The sequence below is a fragment of the Rhinoderma darwinii genome, chromosome 12 (assembly GCF_050947455.1).
Source record: "Rhinoderma darwinii isolate aRhiDar2 chromosome 12, aRhiDar2.hap1, whole genome shotgun sequence".
NCBI classification, from domain to species: Eukaryota; Metazoa; Chordata; class Amphibia; order Anura; family Rhinodermatidae; genus Rhinoderma; species Rhinoderma darwinii.
Genome location: NC_134698.1, coordinates 53,318,283 through 53,338,473, shown reverse-complemented (window position 1 = coordinate 53,338,473; position 20,191 = coordinate 53,318,283). Strand labels below are relative to the sequence as shown.

At 42.1% G+C, this 20,191-nt stretch overlaps 1 protein-coding gene across 2 annotated transcripts in view; it reads right to left on the bottom strand.

Annotated features, from left to right (window-relative positions):
* Window positions 1-20,191, bottom strand: part of BAZ1A (bromodomain adjacent to zinc finger domain 1A) — a 98,931-nt gene that overhangs the window by 35,715 nt on the left and 43,025 nt on the right. For both annotated transcript variants that reach the window (XM_075844149.1, XM_075844150.1), the window contains exons 16-18: window positions 14,384-14,488; window positions 2,851-2,966; window positions 1,292-1,819 (exon numbers count right to left, since the gene is read on the bottom strand). In XM_075844149.1, coding sequence (XP_075700264.1) covers window positions 1,292-1,819; window positions 2,851-2,966; window positions 14,384-14,488 — 749 coding nt within the window. The remainder of the gene's footprint in view (window positions 1-1,291; window positions 1,820-2,850; window positions 2,967-14,383; window positions 14,489-20,191) is intronic.

The following is a 20,191-nucleotide window of genomic DNA, read 5'->3' as shown; positions in this document are numbered from 1 at the left end:
GATATGTACCATTTTGGGGGTACATTGATTAACTTGTAATTTTTGGGGGGCAATGGAAATAGCAATTCCACTGCTTTTTGCGCTTATTCAGGGTGTTCACCTTGCAGTTTAAACATGTAAACTTTGTTGTTTGGGTCATTAAGATCATGGCGATACTATAAGTGTGTATACTCCTACAATCGTAAAAATACTCTATGGAAAAAAAAAAATATTGTTTTACTGCTCACTATATCATTTTTATTTCAATGAATTATTTGCTCAGTTCCACTAGGGGACTTCACTATGTGATCTTTTGATCGCTTATATAATGCTTTGTTATTCTTCGTTCTACACTGACAGGCAATAATTCTTTGGTATACAGACAGGCAATTAGTCATGCATCTGGCACGGCCTAATAGGCATATGGTCAGAGCAGGCCTGGGGGTGCCATGGCAACCCATTGGCATCCCTCAATCGCATTTGCGGGCCACCAATGGGTGACAGAGTGAGCCCCCTCCCTCTACAAACCACTTGGATACCGTAACCGATTAAAGAAACGGATAATCGTTACGGTTACAGCAGGAGACTGGCTGTCATAAGACAGCAGAGCACCCGCTCCAGCCTGCACAGGACTTCAAAAGGTGGAGGCCTAGCCTAATTCATGACCACCCTGAAAACGTGTTATTAGTGGCCACCAACGGGTTGAGATCATCTTTGACTTCTGTGCCTTTCATTTTAGTTTTGTAGCAAACACAGTTTTTTTCTACAGAGTGGGCATCTAGGCAGACCTTATGAACAAGTAAACAAACAGTCGTGGGCAAGTTAAATTCCGGTGTCCTGAAAACGTAAAAAAAAAAAAAAAATTGCAGCTCTCCTGCTAAGGGAAATATTAGAGATGATAATTATCTATTGAATCTATCAGCAGCAACGTGACTGGGTGATGTGGTCATTGTATGGAGTGAAGGGGGTTTTACACTGGACGATTATCAGGTATTACATGAGTTCATATAACGCTCGTTCCCGATAATTGCCCTGTGTAAGCAGGGCAGCGATCAGCAGATGAAAGAGCAAATGCTCGTTCATCTGCTGATCGTATGGTTTAAAAAAAGTAAAATCGTATCGCTGTCGGCAGAGGATCGGAGTAACAACCGCTCGTCCCCATCAATAGCTACTTGTGACAGGAGCTACCATAGTAACTTATGGCCAAAACGAATAAAAATAGCTTAACCTGCACAAACCCTTTAATAGAGAATCATAAAAATGACATACTATGACACGTTAGAGGTTACAATGTAGAGTGTTAAAGTAATACCTGATATATGGAAACGATTTGCTGGGAAATTACTCAGCCTTTGCCAGATCCTCATCTTTTCTTGTATTAGCATGTCTTTAAGTGTACTCTCTCTGTACCCTCGTGTGTTTAAGCAACCAATCAGTTCTTCCAACTGTTCTACTGTGCTGTAATAGCTCCAGCGGTTTGGCTTGTCAACCGGTTTAGGAAGCTCCAACTTCTCCTCTTCATCATCTTTTAGAGGCGAGTCATGACCATTTACTTTAGGATTACTTTCGGTCTCTCTTTGAGACTGTGGTTGAGGATGTAACATATCCTCAGTTATACCAGTATAATCCTCTTCCACAAAAAGTCCTGGAATAGAAAAGAATGTCCAGAATCGCCTATACCATCGGTCACGGCCCAGAGGGATGATGTTAGTGCAGGCTGTGACATGTTGCATCTTAACCAGCAATTCCTGCTCTTTCTTCTCCTGTTTCTGCCTCAGTTCTTCATCTACTGTTGAAGCCTCTTTCTTTCCCAGGGAATCTATATTTTTCTCGCTCTGACCTATGAGGTGTAAGCAAACAAGGAAAACATGGTTGGTAATATTCTTAAAGGGGTTTTACTATAATTATCATTTATCAACTATTCACAGGATAGGTGATAAAGGTCTGATCAGTGAGGGTCCAACCGATGGGACCCCGACCGATCCAAAGAACGGAGGTTCCCGAGTTCCCTTTGTGAGTGGAGCGGTACTGCGCATGCTTGGCCACCGCTCCAATAAATTTCTATGGGGCTGCCGGATCTAGTGCTCGGATATCCTGTGGATAAGGGATAAATGATTATTAGGGGAATCCCCCTTTAATAATACAAAAAGGGAAAAAGTATGATTATATTTAAAGCCCAAATAGACAAACTCTGATTTAATGTTCAAGGCCCCAACTGGAAATAATCTGCACCAATTTTACAGTACAATGCTTGTGTATAGGGTTTTACAAAATCCCCTTCACCCAGATTTTTCTACTACACATTTGAGGACATGCTGCAGATTTTAAAATCCACTGCATGCCTGCAATGTCATGGATTTGCCATGTATTTTACCAGTTGCAAGGGGTGAGATATGTGGCAAAACACATCCGCCGTGTCTGAACATTATAGATAGTCTACAGGCAGGAAAACGGGGGCCATAGACTGCTGGAGGGTGAGGAAAATGCTATTTGTATTTACATGTACTACTGATTTATGAAACAAGTTATAAAAATGACAGGTACGCTTTAAATTACTAACTCCGCAAAAGAACAAATGTTTGTCCATAAACCTGAATATAAGCTGCACAGCATCTGTTTAAAAATCCTGCTATTGGGTGCATTGTGTTTTATAGAGAAGATTTGTGCAATACAAATCAGGAACTTTAGTAATGTGAACAATAATATTAATCAGACATAAGGTTAATCAACAATCTAGATTCTATTGCTTCCAAGTAAACATGGGAGGACAGACTAAAATTTACATAAAAGCCCAATTTGATTATGGATGTATTTACAATAGGAATATAAAAATGTATATTAATATTGCATAGGATTTTCTAAATAATTTACTTTTTCTTTTCTTGCTTCCAGGTGCCATCCCTTCTTCATCTTCAGCCACATACTGGCCTCCCTGCTCAGCATCTTTATTCTCAGCGCTTGTGTCCAAATCATTTTGCTCTTCCTTTCTATGTTTCAAGTGAAAGGATTGGAGTGTTAGGAACTACATACAATAATACATTTTACATAAAATCAGCAGCTATATATTAGGTGGCACTTTATTTTACACCTTGCCGCCACAACCAGTTTTCACCTTCCTGACAGCATTTTGTCTCACCTTATGTGATAACTTTGGAATGCTTTTACTAAGGCCCCATGCACACGAACGTGTTTTTGCGTCCGCAATTCCCCCGCAAATCCACGGGAGAATTGCGGACCCATTCATTTCTATGGGCCCATACACACTATCCGTGTTTTCACGGGTCTCCGCATGTCCGCAAATCCGTGCCGCAGAAACTCAGGACATGTCTTATTACGGCCCGCAAATTCGATGCGGACATGCCCATAGAAGTCAATGGGCCCGTGGAAAATGCGGGTACACCTCCGTGTGTCAACCGCAGTTTGCGGAAGTGTTGCTAGGCGACGACCGGGAATGAGTTCTGTCGTCATCCTGTTTTACCTAGGCTTTTTTTTTTTATCCGCATTTTGCGGATTACATACCGATGAACTGCGGATTACATACGGATGAACTGCGGAGGACATTTCACGGAACACGGTCCTGGAATTTGCGGACCAGAAAAACACTACTGTCGTGTACATGAGGCCTTATTCAAGGGATTCGGAGACCGCTCTCACACGACACATTGTACTTTATGTTGGTGGTAAATTTTGGTCAATACAGTCATTGTGAAAAACACCAAGAATTAAAGATTTGAAACAATTCACATTTAAAAGTTAGCATTTCTCCTAATTTGATTTTCTCTGGTTGTAAGACAGCTACTTAGACCGCACAAAATGGTTACTAATAAACCTTTACCATAGGTCTACTTTGTTGAAATTTTTTGAACATTCTTAATTTTTTAGGGAATTATTTCTGAGAGGCAAAGTAATAAAAAAAAAAAAACAAAAAAAAAAACAAAAACAAAACACTGGCCATTCACCGTGCTATATAAATTATATGTTCATTTGATTCCGCAGGTCAATTAGATTATGGGAATACCAAATTGATCTATATATTCTTTGAGTTTTAGGACTTCAAGAAAACCAGCAATTCTGGTATAATTTTGTTTTTTTTCAGCTTTCACTGTGCGTTATAAATGACATCTCAACTTTATTCTGCGGGTCAGTAAGATTCCAGCGATAACAAAGTTTATAGTTTTAAAATTGTAAAACTTTTTCCACAATAAAAAATATATTTTTTTTTAACGAGGATGTATTTTTTTTATATTTCGCCATCTTCTGAGATCCATAACGTAAATGTTTCCGTCGGCTGAGCTGTGTGAGGGCTTGTTTTTTTGCCAGACAAGCTGTAGTTTTTATCAGTTCTATTTTTGGATACATGCAACTTCTTGGTCAATTTTTATTCCAATTTTTGTAGGGCAAGGTGATCAAAAACAGCAATTCTGGCATTATTTGTTAGGATAACACCTACTAAGATATTTGGGCTAATACATGCATATAGCAACTCAAGTGAACGGTGTGATATACGAATATGAACACCTATATAAGAAAATCACACATGAGCCATTATTAGCGAAAAATAGACAAAATCGTTAAAAATAAGTACATTGGCTGTAACATTACCCACAGAAAAAGGATCCCCACATAGGTCGGGTCCCACAGCCTCATAGTAAACTGCAAATAGTGCATATGAGGGGTTTGTGTACATCATTTACCGCGAGAGATAAACATATCTTTTTACACTGATGGGATGCCTATTAAGTCACGCCTCTGGCAGGGCCTAATAGGCTTTCATACAGGGCAGACCCGAAGGCCATTTTTAGGCCTCCAGTCGATAAGATCACCGAGCGTCTGTCTCCAATGGCAGCCGGGGGCCTAATAAAGGCCCCCAGGTCTGCCTGTAATGAATGCCTGCTAGATCATGCCGGAGGCATGGCCTAGCAGATGCCTGTCTGTTTTAAACAGACAGGCAGTAATACACTGCAACACAAAAGTATTGCAGTGTATTATAATAGTGATCGGATGATCGCATAGTGAAGTCCCCTAGTGGGACTATTAAAAATTAAAAAAAAGTTGAATAAAGTTAATTAAAAAAAATGTGAAAAAAATAATCAAAAACCCATTTTTTTTCCCTTACAAAATGCTTTACTATTAAAAAAACACAATAAAGCAAAAAAGTTACGCATATTTGGTAACGCCATGTCCGTAACGACCGATTATAAAGCCGTTACTTTGATTAACCCGCACGGTAAACGCCGTAAAAAATTAAATAAAAAACAATGGAAAAATTGCTGTTTTCTGTTAAACCTGACTTTAAAAAAATATGTGATAAAAAGTGATCAAAAAGTCGCATCTACTCTCAATAAAAACTTCAAGTCGTCCCGCAAAAAAAAGCCCTCATACAACTGCATCGGCGGAACAATAAAATGGTTATGGCTCTTCAAATATGGAGACACAAAAACAAATAATTTTGAAAAAGTGTTTTTACTGTGCAAGTAGTAAAACAAAAACAAAAAAATCTACACAAATTTGGTATCTTTGCAATCGTAACAACCCGCTGAATAAAGTTAGTGTTATTTATACTACACGGTAAACGACGTAGATTTAAGGCGCAAAAAAGAGTGGCGAAATTTCAGGTTTTCTTCTAAAGAAAAAAACTTAATGAACAAATTATATGTACCCCAAAATGGTGCTGTTAAAAAGTACAACTTGTCCCGCAAAAAACAAGACCTTATACAGCTATGTCGACGCAAAAATAAAAATAAGTTATAGCTCTTGGAATGTGACGAAGGAAAAACTAAAAAAAATGGCTTGGTCATTAGGGCCCAGAATGCAAGCAGGGGGAAGGGGTTAACAGCAGAATCTAAGGGGTTAATCGGCACAGGTCTGAACTAGCTCCGGTCCCTGAATTTACAGAAGGGCGTGAGCTGTAATATACAGCTGCCACAAGTGGCTGATGGCGCAGGCTTAAAACCACGGCCTGTTTTAACTGTACGAGAAAATGCAGATACAACTTGCCAATCATGCACAATTACGACAAATGTTAAGGAGTTAAACTATGTTCATTTCATTGTTCTATATTTTGCTGTAAAATGTAATTTGCTTAAATTAAAAAAAAAAAAAAAAAAGGCGTGTCCAAAAATTGATTGCATCAGACCTGTAAAGCCTGAGCTCCGTACCATCGCTGCTATATTAGTTAGCTGACAATCTTCCACACAGCGCTTATGGCGAAAAGATCCTGCCCAAAACCCCCTGCTGTCTCCTCTCGCGATTCAGGGAACTCCCGGCCTCTGGACACTTTGGATCACTATCTTAAGGCGGGTTATATCTCCGATGGGCCGCAATCCAAGATGTCCACCACAGTAAGTGGCTTTCAATAACACTCCCTGAGAAGTACAATTGCTTCTAAAGCTCGCGGCGACCTTTACTCTTCCAGGTACCCTGAACGCAGCCCACCTTCCTTAGTAAGCTGCTCCAGGCAACCCTCCCCGGTTTCAGACCTGGGGCTTGCAACAAAAGAAAGCAAGGCACACAGGAACAGTTCTCCTTTTATACATGGGCCACGGCACAGGCTGCTGTACATAAGGGAAAACCGCACTTGTCAGCCACACCACTATGCCCATTTGCCACCTCACCATCTAGATGATCGTCCTCTGACATGTCTGAGAAAGATCCCGCCTCCCCAGACCATCACCTATTGTCAGCGGTGGGTCTCGTGTTATCCATACAGAGGAGTTACCCATCATTGCAATTCTTCCTGTGATCATAATGAAATGACTGCTGAGAAGTGATCTCTACAGAACAGGAAGTTCGTCTATGGTGAGGCTCAGTGGCCAGAGTAAAATTGACAAGATTTTGGGATAATTTTTTTTTTTTTTGAATATAGATCATGAAAAAAAAAAAAGTCTAAGAAAAACTTGATTTAAACAATACGATTTTTAACACACATTCCCGTTAACCATTTAGTGAGCATCCATAAGTGTTTTTACGGCGGAAACTAACTGGCTTTATTCTGATGCAGTAGCCTTTTTATGGCGCTGCATCAGAACAAAGCAGCGCCGTCAGGGAGGAGTAAAAGCTACCTGCTCTCAGATACCGGAGCTAGCTGAGGGCTTGGAGAAGACCTGCTCTAGCAAGCGGGACCAGAATCAGCATCAACCCTGCCCGTTTACCCCCTTCGATGCGGCGGTCAATAACGACTGCTGCATCTAAGTAGTTTTAGAGGGTGGGGGCTCCCCCACCCCATTTGCACACACACGAGTTGATTGTTTTAATAGCAGCTGGGGGTCTTACAAAGGCCTCCAGGACTGCCTCTAGGGCAGAGTTTCACAACCTTTTCAAGCACGAGGCACCCCTAGAAAAAATAAAAATTCTCAGGGCACCCCTACCAAATATGGTTCACAAAACGACAAAAAAGCAAGCCAGAAAAAAAAAAAAATCTGCCTCAAGATTCTTTTAGGAATTTTGGGGCAGATTTTGAATGGACAGCGGCATTTAACGCATTTTTTGGCGGTGTTTTTTGCAGGCAAAAAACACTGCAAACGAGCACCGCAGGTTTTTTTCTGCCTCCTATTAATTTCAATGGGAGGTCAGAGGCAGAAACCACTCAAGCACCATCAGCCCCCCCCCCCCAAGTAGAGAGACCATCAGGCCCCCCCCCCCCAGTAGAGACCATCAGCCCCCCCCCCAGTAGAGAGACCATCAGCCCCCCCCCAGTAGAGACCATCAGCCCCCCCCAGTAGAGAGACCATCAGCCCCCCCCCCAGTAGAGAGACCATCAGCCCCCCCCCCGTAGAGAGACCATCAGCCCCCCCCGTAGAGAGACCATCAGCCCCCCCCGTAGAGAGACCATCAGGCCCCCCCCCCCAGTAGAGACCATCAGCCCCCCCCCCCGTAGAGAGACCATCAGCCCCCCCCCGTAGAGAGACCATCAGCCCCCCCCGTAGAGAGACCATCAGCCCCCCCCCGTAGAGAGACCATCAGCCCCCCCCGTAGAGAGACCATCAGCCCCCCCCGTAGAGAGACCATCAGCCCCCCCCGTAGAGAGACCATCAGCCCCCCCCAGTAGAGACCATCAGCCCCCCCCCCAGTAGAGACCATCAGCCCCCCCCCCAGTAGAGACCATCAGCCCCCCCCCAGTAGAGACCATCAGCCCCCCCCCCACCCCCCCAGTAGTAGAGAGACCATCAGCCCCCCCCCCAGCAGTAGAGAGACCATCAACCCCCCCCCCAGTAGTAGAGAGACCATCAACCCCCCCCCCCAGTAGTAGAGAGACCATCAACCCCCCCCCCCCCAGTAGTAGAGAGAGCATCAACCCCCCCCCCCCCAGTAGAGGAGGGGGGGTTTGCAGTGGATGAGCGGGGTGTCGCATCAAAAAGTCATATGTACTCAAAAATGGTACCAATAAAATAAAATGTTTTCCCGCAAAAAAGAAAAAAAAAAAAAACGCAAAAAGGAATGGCGAAATTCCTGTTTTTTTTTCCTATCCGTGTCCACCTGTAAACTATCACATCTAAGTTCATAACACGCAGGACCCGCTGTTACTGAACCAGTCAGGTCCGTGGGACTGACTGATTCAGTGAATGGCGCTAGATACAGCTGATCTGTATAGAGAACAAAGAGCAGCTGTATCTAAAAAAGTAGAATGGCTTATTAATAATAAAAAGTATTTGCAAAGTTGCACCAAACACACCAATACATAATTTTATTTAAAAAAATAATTATAATTTGCCTTTCAAAAAGGTTTGCATAGCCCTTAAACCACCGTATCACAGATGTCAAACCTATGGAACACCTTACTGCCAAGATTCATAACACTCAAGAGATATTTGATTCTATCTGGTAGTTATAGGACTCACCTTGCTATGGCCCAAGGACTTCCCTAACCTGACAGGATATCATTGGACTCTGGGTCCTGACCTCATCTATTAATAGCCTATGTATGCTGGCATCAGTCATTCACTTCCCCTCCCTCCTTTTTTCCCTTTTAACCCCTTCCCTCTTTAGCCACTTTTGACCTTCCTGACAGAGCCTCATTTTTCAAATCTGACATGTTTCACTTTATGTGGAAATAACTTCGGAATGCTTTTACCTATCCAAGAGATTCTGAGACTGTTTTCTCGTGACACATTGGACTTTGTTATTGGCAAAATTTGCCCGATACATTCAGTATTTCATTGTGAAAAACACCAAAATTTAGCAAAAAATTGCAAAAGGCATTTTTCTAAATTTAAATGTATCTGCTTGTAAAACAGGCAGTTATACCACACAAAATAGTCGCTGGTTAACATCCCCACATGTCTACATTAGATTGACATAGTTTTAGGACGTTACAAGGCTTAGAACTTTAGCAGAAATTCCTCACATTTTCAAGAAATTTTCAAAAGGCTATTTTTTACAGGGGCCAGTTCAGTTGTGAAGTGGCTTTTAGGGCGTTCTATATTAGAAACCTCCAAAAAGTCACCCTATTTTAAAAACTTCACCCCTCATATTCAAAACAGCATTTAGAACGTTTCTTAACCCTTTAGACATTTCACAGGAATTAAACCAAAGTAGAGGTGAAATTTACAAATTTCATTTTTTGTTGTAGCAGAAATTCACTTTTAATCCATTTTTTTTGTAACACAGAGCTTTAACAGAGAAACGCAACTCAAAATTTATTGCCCAGGTTCTGCAGTTTTAGGAAATATCCCACATGTAGCCCTAGTGTGCCAATGGACTGATGCACCGGCCTCAGAAGCAAAGGAGCACCTAGTGGATTTTGGGGACTCTTTTTTTTTTTTGTTTTTTTTTTATTAGAATATATTTTAGGCACCATGTCGGGTTTGAAGGGCTCTTACGATGCCAAAACAGTGGAAATCCCCCAAAAGTGACTTCATTTTGGAAACTACACCCCTTAAGGAAATTATCTAGGGGTATACTGAGCATTTTGACCCTACAGGTTTATTGCAGAAATGATTGGAATTAGGCCTTGAAAATGGAAATCTACATCCTTTCATAGAAAATGTAGGTTTATCTAATTTTTTCTAATTTCCACAAGGACTAAAGGAGAAAAAGCACCGCAAAATTTGTAAAACAATTTCTCCCAAGTAAAACAGTACCCCATATGAGGTAAACAAACGGCTGTTTGGACACACGGCAGGGCTCAGGAGGGAAAGAGCGTCATTTGGCTTTTGGAGCTCAAATTTAGCAGGAATGGTTTGCGGAGGCCATGTCGCATTTGCAAAGCCTCTGAGGGACCAAAACAGTGGAAACCCCCCACAAGTGGCCCCATTTTGGAAACTACACCCCTTAAGGAAATTATCTAGGGGTATAGGTAGCATTTTGACGCCGCAGGTTTTTTGCAGAAATTGTTGGAAGTAGGACGTGAAAATGAAAATCTACATTCTTTCAAAGAAAATGTAGGTTTAGCCAATTTTTTCTCATTTCCACACGGACTAAAGAAGAAAAAGCACTGCAAAATTTTTAAAGCTATTTCTCCCAAGTAAAACAGTACCCAAAATGTGGCAATAAACAGCTGTTTGGACACACGGCAGGGCTCAGAAGGGAAAGGCGCCATTTGGCTTTTGGAGCTCAAATTTAGCAGGAATGGTTTGCGGAGGCCATGTCACATTTGTAAAGCACCTGAGGGACCAAAACAGTGAAAACGCCCAAAAAGGTGACTCCATTTAGGAAACTACACCCCTTGAGGTATTTATCTATGGGTGTAGTGATCATTTTGACCCCACAGGTGTTTCATGTAATTTATTAGAATTGGGCAGTGAAAATAAAAACAATCCCTTTTCTTAAATAAGACATAGATTTAGCTCAAAAGGTTTAATTCTCTCAACAAATAAAGGAAAAAAAGATCCCCAACATTTGTAAAGCAATTTCTCTGGAGTATGGAAATACCCCATATGTGGTCATAAACTGCTGTTTGGGCACATGGCGAGGATTAGAAGAGAAGGAGCGGCTTTTGGCGCACAGATTTGACTGGATTAGTCTCTTGACACCATGTCGCTTTTGCAAAGCCCCTAAGGTACCAGTACAGTGGAAACTACCCAAAAGGGACTCCATTTGTGATACTACACCCCTTGAGGAACTAATCTAGGGGTGTACTGAGCATATTGACCCCACAGGGGTTTCATAGATTTTATTTGAATTGGGCAGTGAAAATAAAAATTTAATTTTTTACATTTTCACAAAAAATAAAAAGGAGAAAAAGAACCCCAACATTTGTTCAGCAATACCCCATATGTGGTTATAAACTCATTTTTGCATTTTTGGACACACGGCAGGGCTTAGAAGGGAAGGAGAGCCATTTGCCTTTCGGAGTCCAGATTTTGCTGAATTGGTTTCTGGTCACGACGTAGCATTTGCAAAACCCCTGTGGGACCAAAACAGTGGAAACCCCCCAAAAGTGACCCCATTTTGGAAACTACACCCCTCAAGGCATACACCTAGGGGTGTAGTGAGCAGGTTAACCCCGCAGGTGTTTTGCATAAATTAGTGTGCACTCGATATTGCAGAGTGAAAATTGGATTTTTCCATAGATATTCCAATATGTGGTGCCCAGCTTGTGCCACCATAACAAGACGCTCACCAATTATTATGCTGTGTTTCCCGGTTTTAGAATCAACCTACATGGGGCACTAATCTTTTGCCTGGATATTTGACAGGGCTCAGGAGTGAGAGAGTACCATGCGAAATTGAGGCCTAATTTGGCGATTTACACAGAATTGGTTCATAATTGCAGAGGCTCAGATGGGAAATAATAAATGAAACCCCCCAGAAGTGACCCCATTTTAGAAACTACACCCCTTAAGACATTTATTAAGTGTAGTGAGCATTTTCACCCCATAGGTCTTTGCCATATATGATTGCGCTGCTGATGGTGCAAAGTAAAAAGTAAAATTTTTCCCCAGATATGCCAATTCAGTGGCAAATATGTAGTGCCCAGCTTATGCCACTGGAGCCACACACCCCAAAAATTGTTAAAAGGGTTCTCCCGGGTATGGCGGTGCCATATATGTGGAAGTAAACTGCTGTTTGGGCACGCTGTAGGGCTCAGATGGGTGGGAGCACCATTTGGCTTTTGAAGTGTAGATTTTGTTTGAGTATTACTGGTATTTCAGTTTATAATGTGGGGGCATATGTAAACTGGGCAGAGTGCATCAGGGGCATAGTCAAGGGGTATAATAACGGGGTAAACAATAAAATAATCCACAGACGTGTGTTACGCTGTGAAGCAATCCTTTCTGCCCAGGCCGGTGTCGCACTGATAAACGGTGTCTTTACTTATCCCCCTTCTGGTCCACACTCCGCACCTTTGCAGTTTGGGGAATTTTGCTAGGAAGTGTTGTCCTGGTATAATACGGGCGCCCTCGCTTCTAGCAGATATTTTTGGGCCCTCCCCTTCCTGGTTCCCTAATTTTAGGGCCCCGATAAATTGCCTCTTGAAACAAATGAAATGTTCCCCTCTGATCTGCACAACCGCATATTTTTTTATTTCCTGACATATGGAAGCCTTAACTAATTTTATTTGTTCATAGACGTAGTAGTATGAGGGCTGTTTTTTTTGCGGGACGAGCTGTAGTTATTATTGGTACCATTTTGGGGTACATGCGACTTTTTGATCACTTTTTATCTTATTTTTTTTGAGAGGCAAGGTGACCAAAAAACAGCAATTCTGGCATAGCTTTTTTAGGGTTTTTTTATACAGCGTTCACCATGTGTTATAAATTACAGGTTACCTTTATTCTGCGGGTCAGTACGATTCACCCGATACCAAATTTATAGCACTTTATGTTTTACAACTTTTTGAACAATAAAATTACTTTTGTAAAAATAATGTGTTTTTTTTCTGTCGCCAAGTTGTGAGAGCCATAACTTATTTTTTTCGTTGACTGAGCTGTATGAGGGCTTGTTTTTTGCTAGACGAGCTATAGTTTTTTTAGGCACCATTTTTGGATACATGCGAATTTATGATCACTTTTTATTTTAATTTTTGTAGGGCAAAGTGACCAAAAAACAGAAATTCTGGCATTTTTTACGCCTTTCACCGCGTGGAATAAATAACATATTTTTATCGTTTAGGCCGTTACAGTCGCGGCAATACCAAATATGTATGGTTTATTTATGTTTTTCAATAATAAAAGGACTTGATAAGGGAAAAAGGGTGTTTTTTTTTTTTTACTTAAAACTTATTATATTTTTTGCAACTTTTTTTTAACACTTTACTTTAGTCCCACTAGGGGACTTGAAGGTCCAACTGTCATATTTTTTTTCTAATACATTGTACTACCTACGTAGTGCAATATATTAGATCGGTCAGTCATTCACTAACAGCAAGCCGATTAGCTAGCTCCGGTCCCTGCCGTTACAGGTAGATGTCAGCTGTAACATACAGCTGATATCCACCGCTGATGACGCCGGCTCATCTCTTGTGCCAGCGCCATCTTGCCGGTGGCTACGGAAGCCTTTTCAGCCACCGACACCCCGGCGATTTCATGGCTGGGGTGTCGATGAGCTGCAAACACCTTAAATGCAGCGATCGCTTTTGAAGGCTATATTTAAGGGGTTAATGGTGGGGATTGAAGCTAACTTCGGTCCCTGCCGTTACAGCAGGAGGTCAGCTGTAAGATACAGCTGACATCCGGGGATGATGGCACCGACTCAGCTTCTGAGACGATGCCATGCATTTGTCGTAAGTATTCGACATTTTGCGAGAAAGAACTGGTTTTCCATGACGTATACTTACGACAAATGTCGAGAAGGGGTTAAACCTCTGCCACCCCACCCCCTTTCTATTTGTTTGTGATTTTGTATAGCTTTTCACTGACAGGAATAGGTATTTGGTGTTCTTTGAGAGCTTAGCAGTTTCAAAGATGTGGAAACCCATGTATTTTATCTACGACTCATCTGTGTAAGCATACACTCCTTGTGGTTCTTGCATTTTTATTTCTTTTTTACGGATGTAAATCTTTTTATTGAAAAACTCAAATATTACGATTGAAAAATGAAAACCTAAAACAATACCTTGATGAGTTGTGTGGGTCGGACACTAATATTAAGAGAATAACATGAGCAGCAATACACCAGTATATTATCAGAATTGCACACAAGCGATGGTAATTAGAGAACATCCCCCACAGCTTCAACAAATACAGCCATTGTTGCACGCATGATCTGTAGCACTGTCAACCACTCACTTTTTACATCAGTTATTTGCAGGCCACTGACAATTTACCTAACGCCTTGGGTTTAATGGTGTATTTAATACCGCTTTTGCTTTAGGAGTTTTTTTATTAACATTAAGCGTGGTCAATCAGTGTGTCGGCAGAGGGTGCTAGCAGATTCAAGAAATCTCTTTATTAAAAGTTACAATTTTCATTAGAGGTTAAGTGATAAACCAAAGTATAAAACGTTTAGTACGAATGCTGCTTACCCTGCACTTTTAGTTGAACGGTTCTCATCTTCTCTCAGTTTATCATCCTTATCCTTTATCTTCAGCTCTTGCTCTTTCAGCTTTTCTTCTCTCCTCTTACGAATTCTAAAATAAGTTTGTGTTTTTTTTCATTAGTTTAGGATTATGACCGAAATACACGTTAAAAAAACTCCCAAAAAAAAACACATTGTTAATATTTTTCACTAATGGAAAAAAATAAAAAGGTGAGGTAATGAAAATGATTCTGCCTACATACCTATACAAACTACATTCACATAACAAAGAGCCAAATTAAAAACGTCAATAGGAAAAGGACCAAATCCATCTACAAAAGATTGAAATTTGTCTAATGTGTAGGCTCAAAGTGTAAGGCCAGGAGAGCATCCACAACAAAATTTATATCCAAGGAGCAACCATCCGACAGAAGGGTGGAGAACAGAGAGAAGCCGCCTGCAGGAAAGTGTTCAATTGAGAGCAAAATGCCAAAAGGTCTGAACCGGCCCTTAGCGCTGCAAAAAACGTATCTAAAAAGTGATCAAAAAGCTGAATGTACCAAAGAATGGTACCAATAAAAACTACAGTTCGTCCCGCAAAAAATAAGCCTTTGCACTGCTCAATTGACGGAAAAATTAAACATTTAGGACTCTCAGAATGTGGTGGATTTTTTTTTTTTTTTGTAAAGTAGTAAAATATCAAGAAAACCTATATAACATTGGTATCACCGTAATCGTATTGAGCCGAAGGTGAAAGCCATAATAAACTAAACCCAAAAACCAATGCAGGAACCTGTTTTTTCCAATTTTAGCCTGCAAATAAAATAATTTCCGTTTCCGAGTATATTATACGGTACTTTAAATGGTGTCAATAGAAACTACAAGTCCACCCGCAAAAAACAAGCCCTCACACCACTCTGACGTAAAAAAAAATTATGGCTCTTGGAAGGCTGGGAGTGAAAAACGAAAAATAAAAATGGCTCAGTCCTGACTGGGTTAATATACTGTGTGTATATATATATATATATATATATATATATATATATATATATATATATATACACACATATACACACACACACACACACACGTCCCTCAAGTTACATTGGCCTGACATTACAATATTTACAGCATACAATGCTCTTTCCTGGGGCATTATAACTTGAAACCACATCCAACATACAATGCCACTAAAGGTCTGGATCTTGTGCGAGTGATTGGCTGGAAGATCCAGCCAATCAGCATGCACATTTTAATGGTAAACACATGCTGTAACGCAGTGCATGCCCTGATTGGCTGTCTAGAAGCACCTCTCTACAGTACTACATGTCCTGTATTGAGCTTTACCTGCACCAGAATGAGTTGCTCCTTTGGACACCAGGTGAGGGCGGCTCGGTTAGATTTCTGGTACACGGTGTACTGTACAGGCTCCTAAAGAAGCTCCTGTCCGGATTGTATAATCTAAATCACCTAAAGTGATTTACAACCGGTAAGTAAAATACTAACAGGTATTCTATTAGACCGTGCGATCACCATGACATACGTGTACGTCATTTTGCGGGAAGGGGCTAAACACACCTGAGGTAAAGTTGGGTGGAATAGCAGCTCTCAGGAAGGTCGGTATGCTGGGGTAATTACCTCTATGATCACCTCGCACTTTGTGGGGTTACTGACATGCCACATGCAGGAGCACAAAAAGGTGCAGGGGGAAGAAGCGCCGTTCAGGGGACTGCCCGATTTTCTGGCACCCTCAAGATTGACTAGGCTGACAATCTACACTGAACCAAAAAGGAAGGAAGAAAGAAAACTAAAATGTGCAGCAGACCTGAGTAACTGGTTGTGTCTGCCTCCTACAGACACTAGGCTAATGTAAATGAGCGCAGTGTCCGTGGGAAGGGTGTGGCCTGCCTGGGCAGAGCCAACACTTTTACCTACCTAGTTTTAGCCTTCTAGTGGCATGGTGCCGTGTCTCCTCCCCCCAATGATATTAACCAGAAATCTATATCTCTACACAGATCAGCCATAACATTAAAACCTCCTACCTAATATTGTGTAGGTCACCCTCATGCTGCCAAAACAGCTCCTGTCGAGGCATGGACTCCACAAGACCTCTGAAGGTGTCCTATGGTATCTGGCACCAATACATTAGCAGCAGATGACTTATATAATGGGGAGGGCTGAACAAACCCTGGGGCACTTTAGTTTTTTTTTTCTACCTTCCTCCGTTATTTAGATATCGGTGCCATTATATTTGGCGCCCGATATTTAAAGAGGCTCTGTCACCAGATTTTGCAACCCCTATCTCCTATTGCAGCAGATCGGCGCTGCAATGTAGATAAGAGTAAGTTTTTTTTTAGAAACGAGCATTTTTGGCCAAGTTATGACCATTTTTATATTTATGTAAATGAGGCTTTCTAAAGTCCAACTGGGCGTGTATTGTGTTCGTTACATCGGGGCGTTTTTACTTCTTTTACTAGCTGGGCGTTGTGTATAGAAGTATCATCCACTTCTCTTCACAACGCCCAGCTTCTGGCAGTGCAGACACACAGCGTGTTCTCGAGAGATCACGCTGTGACGTCACTTACTTCCTGCCCCAGGTCCTGCATCGTGTCGGCCACATCGGCACCAGAGGCTACAGTTGATTTTGCAGCAGCATCGGCGTTTGCAGGTAAGTCGATGTAGCTACTTACCTGATGCTGCTGCAGAATCAACTGTAGCCTCTGGTGCCGATGTGTCCTCGCTCGTCCGACACTATGCAGGACCTGGGGCAGGAAGTGAGTGACGTCACAGCGTGATCTCTCGAGAACACACTGTCTGCACTGCCAGAAGCTGGGCGTTCTGAAGAGAAGTGGATGATACTTCTATACACAACACCCAGCTAGTAAAAGAAGTAAAAACGCCCAGATGTAACGAACACAATACACGCCCATTTGTACTTTAGAAAGCCTCATTTACATAAATATAAAAATGGTCATAACTTGGCCAAAAATGCTCGTTTTTAAAAAAAACGAAAAAAAAAAACGAAAAAAAAAACGTTACTCTTATCTACATTGCAGCGCCGATCTGCTGCAATAGGAGATAGGGGTTGCAAAATCTGGTGACAGAGCCTCTTTAAGTAACCCCCTGAACAGTCAACGGGGCGTGTACAGGCAAGGGGGCGTGTTACTATGGCTGTGACACTGTCCAATCAGATACGGACAGTGTTACAGCAAGAGCGAGGAGAGCGTGCGCACACGCTCTCACTCTTCAGCTTTCAAGATTAGTCTCTGCCGAACTGGCAAGGGGGCGTATCACCTCTACAGACCGTGTAAGAGCTGTGGAGAGCGAGCACTCATCTCTTCAGATCTTGCAAGAGAGCAGTCTTGTATTGTCTGCCGAACTGGCAAGGTGGCGTGTGTCTGCTTCGGACAGTGTAAGCCCCCTTGCCAGTTCAGGTGAAAAGACTGCAATCGCACTGATGACGCCCCCTTGCCAGTACACGCACCGTTGACAATTCAGGGGGTTATTTAAATATCGGGCGTCAAATATAACAGCACCGATATCTAAATAACAGAGGGATGTAGAAAAAATAAATGTAAAGTGCCCCAGCGTTTGTGCAGCCATCCCCAGTACATGCTGCACATGTATGGGGAGGTGAAAGAGAAACCCCTTTAAAGAGAACCGGAGACATTTATGATGTATCCACAGGATACGTCACAAATGTCAGATAGATGCGGGTCCCACACCTATCTCCAGAACGGGGCCCCCTAAACCCTGTTCAGCCGCTCTGTATTGCGGCTGAACAAGGTGAATTCCGACCATAAAAAAAGTTATATAGTTGTGAGTTACAAAAACAGCATTGTTCGTTGAGCTACGCGGTTTCTGTAACTCCCATAGAACTTAATAGTAGTTACGGAAAGAGCATAGCCCGCATGCTATGCTGCTTCCGTAACGGCCATTCACTACTACGGGAGTTACGGAAACAGCGTAACTCAGCGAGCAACACTCTTTTCTTAACTCCCTACCACATAACCAGGAAGTGGCCGGGAGGCTGCAAGAGCAGAGCGGCAGAACGTGGATTAGGTGGCCCCGTTCTGGAGATAGGTGCGGGTCCCAGAGGTGGGACCCGTATCTATGTGACATATCCTGTGGATATCTCATAAATGTCCTTCATGGGAAAACCCCTTTAAGTCCTATAAAATGCGAGCTGGGGCCTCCATTGATCATTTTGAGAACTGGGGAATTTGGAGGCCAATTGAACATCTTAAAGGGAAGGTGTCACGAAAAAAATTTTTTTATATAGTATTGCTTTTAGTATGATATTAAAATACATTTTATTTGTGTTGTACTTTTTACTTTTTTCTTACTTTTACTACTCTATGGGGGCTGCCATTTTTTTTTTCATCTATGTATGTGTCGATTAACACATACAGAGATGGAATACGGCACCTACAACCCCATAGAGAATGCGAACAGGAGCCGTTCCATTCACTATAGCGTACGCCATCTGTGTGGGAATGGCGAATGCGCTGCTCCCACACTGACCAAAAGGAAGGTCTTTGTCAGAGCAAAATCCGGCACCATTTTCATGTGGACCGGAAGCCGCGGCCAGACAGTAAAATGACGACTTCCGGCCATATGTTCAAGGCAGCGAAGACGCAAGGTATAAGAGCAGAGGCAACAGCAGGAAAGTTATGTTTGTGTATGTGATGTGTATATTATGTTCGTGTTATACTGTCTGATTACCACTGTATCTAATCCCGTGCATTCGCTCAGAAAATGGCGGCACACAGTGTAGGAGGTTTGAAGATTCAACCCCCTCCTTCTCCTGGCACTAGCCAGAATAAGGAAGGGGGGAATTGTGTGAGGACACTAGAGCGAGTGTTTCTACACCAAATTTTCAGCATAAAGCAATGAGGTTGCTTTACCACACTGCCAATGCTGCAATTTTGGGAATTGCTCCCTCTAGTGACCAGCACATGGAAATGTTATAAATTGGAATCTAATTTATAATATTTCCTGACTTGTGAAAAAATTAAAACAATGTGTAATCACTTGTATACTGTTTAACTGAAAAAAAAAAAATAATAATTCTAGCGACACATTCCCTTTAAACTTACCCTTTGTCACGTGCCTCAAACCATTCTTGCACAATTTTTTCTGTGTGCCAGAAAGCATTACCAAGAATATTTATACCTAGATTTGCAGGGGATTTGTCCCAGTGAGAGGATCGCCTAATTCTGGGGGCGTAAGGGGAATTGTACACGACAGGAACTCTCCATCAAAGAGACCACCGACCACAAGGATTCCATCAGTTACATTTTTATTTATTTTTTTAGATGCGGGACAGGCCAAATTGAACTATTATATTTGGGATGTCGCAGCCTAGGCAACAGAAAAAGTCACGGCCTAAGGTTTTAAACTATGCCACCAAATAGCGGCGCTGAGCACAGACGTATGCCACTGAAGAGGAAAGTGGTCGGATCGAGGAGGAATGACTAAGGAATGTAAGTGGCGCTGGCTAAGCAGCTGTCCATGGTCTCTTGTGAGAGTTAGACTGGGAGAGTTGCTGACTGGATCTCAGTAATAAAAATCGAGGAGAGTACCCAGCACACAGAGGAGAGGATAGAGGAGAGTTTACTGCCATAGGGAAAAAAAAAACAGAGTACAAAACCAAAAGAGGAGAACAGGTCAGTCTGTCGGTCCCTTGTGAGACATGCTAACTTTCCCGCCGTCATTGGATGCGCACCTAGACACCCCCCCCCCCCCCCTTGGCAAACCCATGACTAAAACGGTGGTGACCAGCACAGATTAAAAAGACTGGGTAACCGGCGGA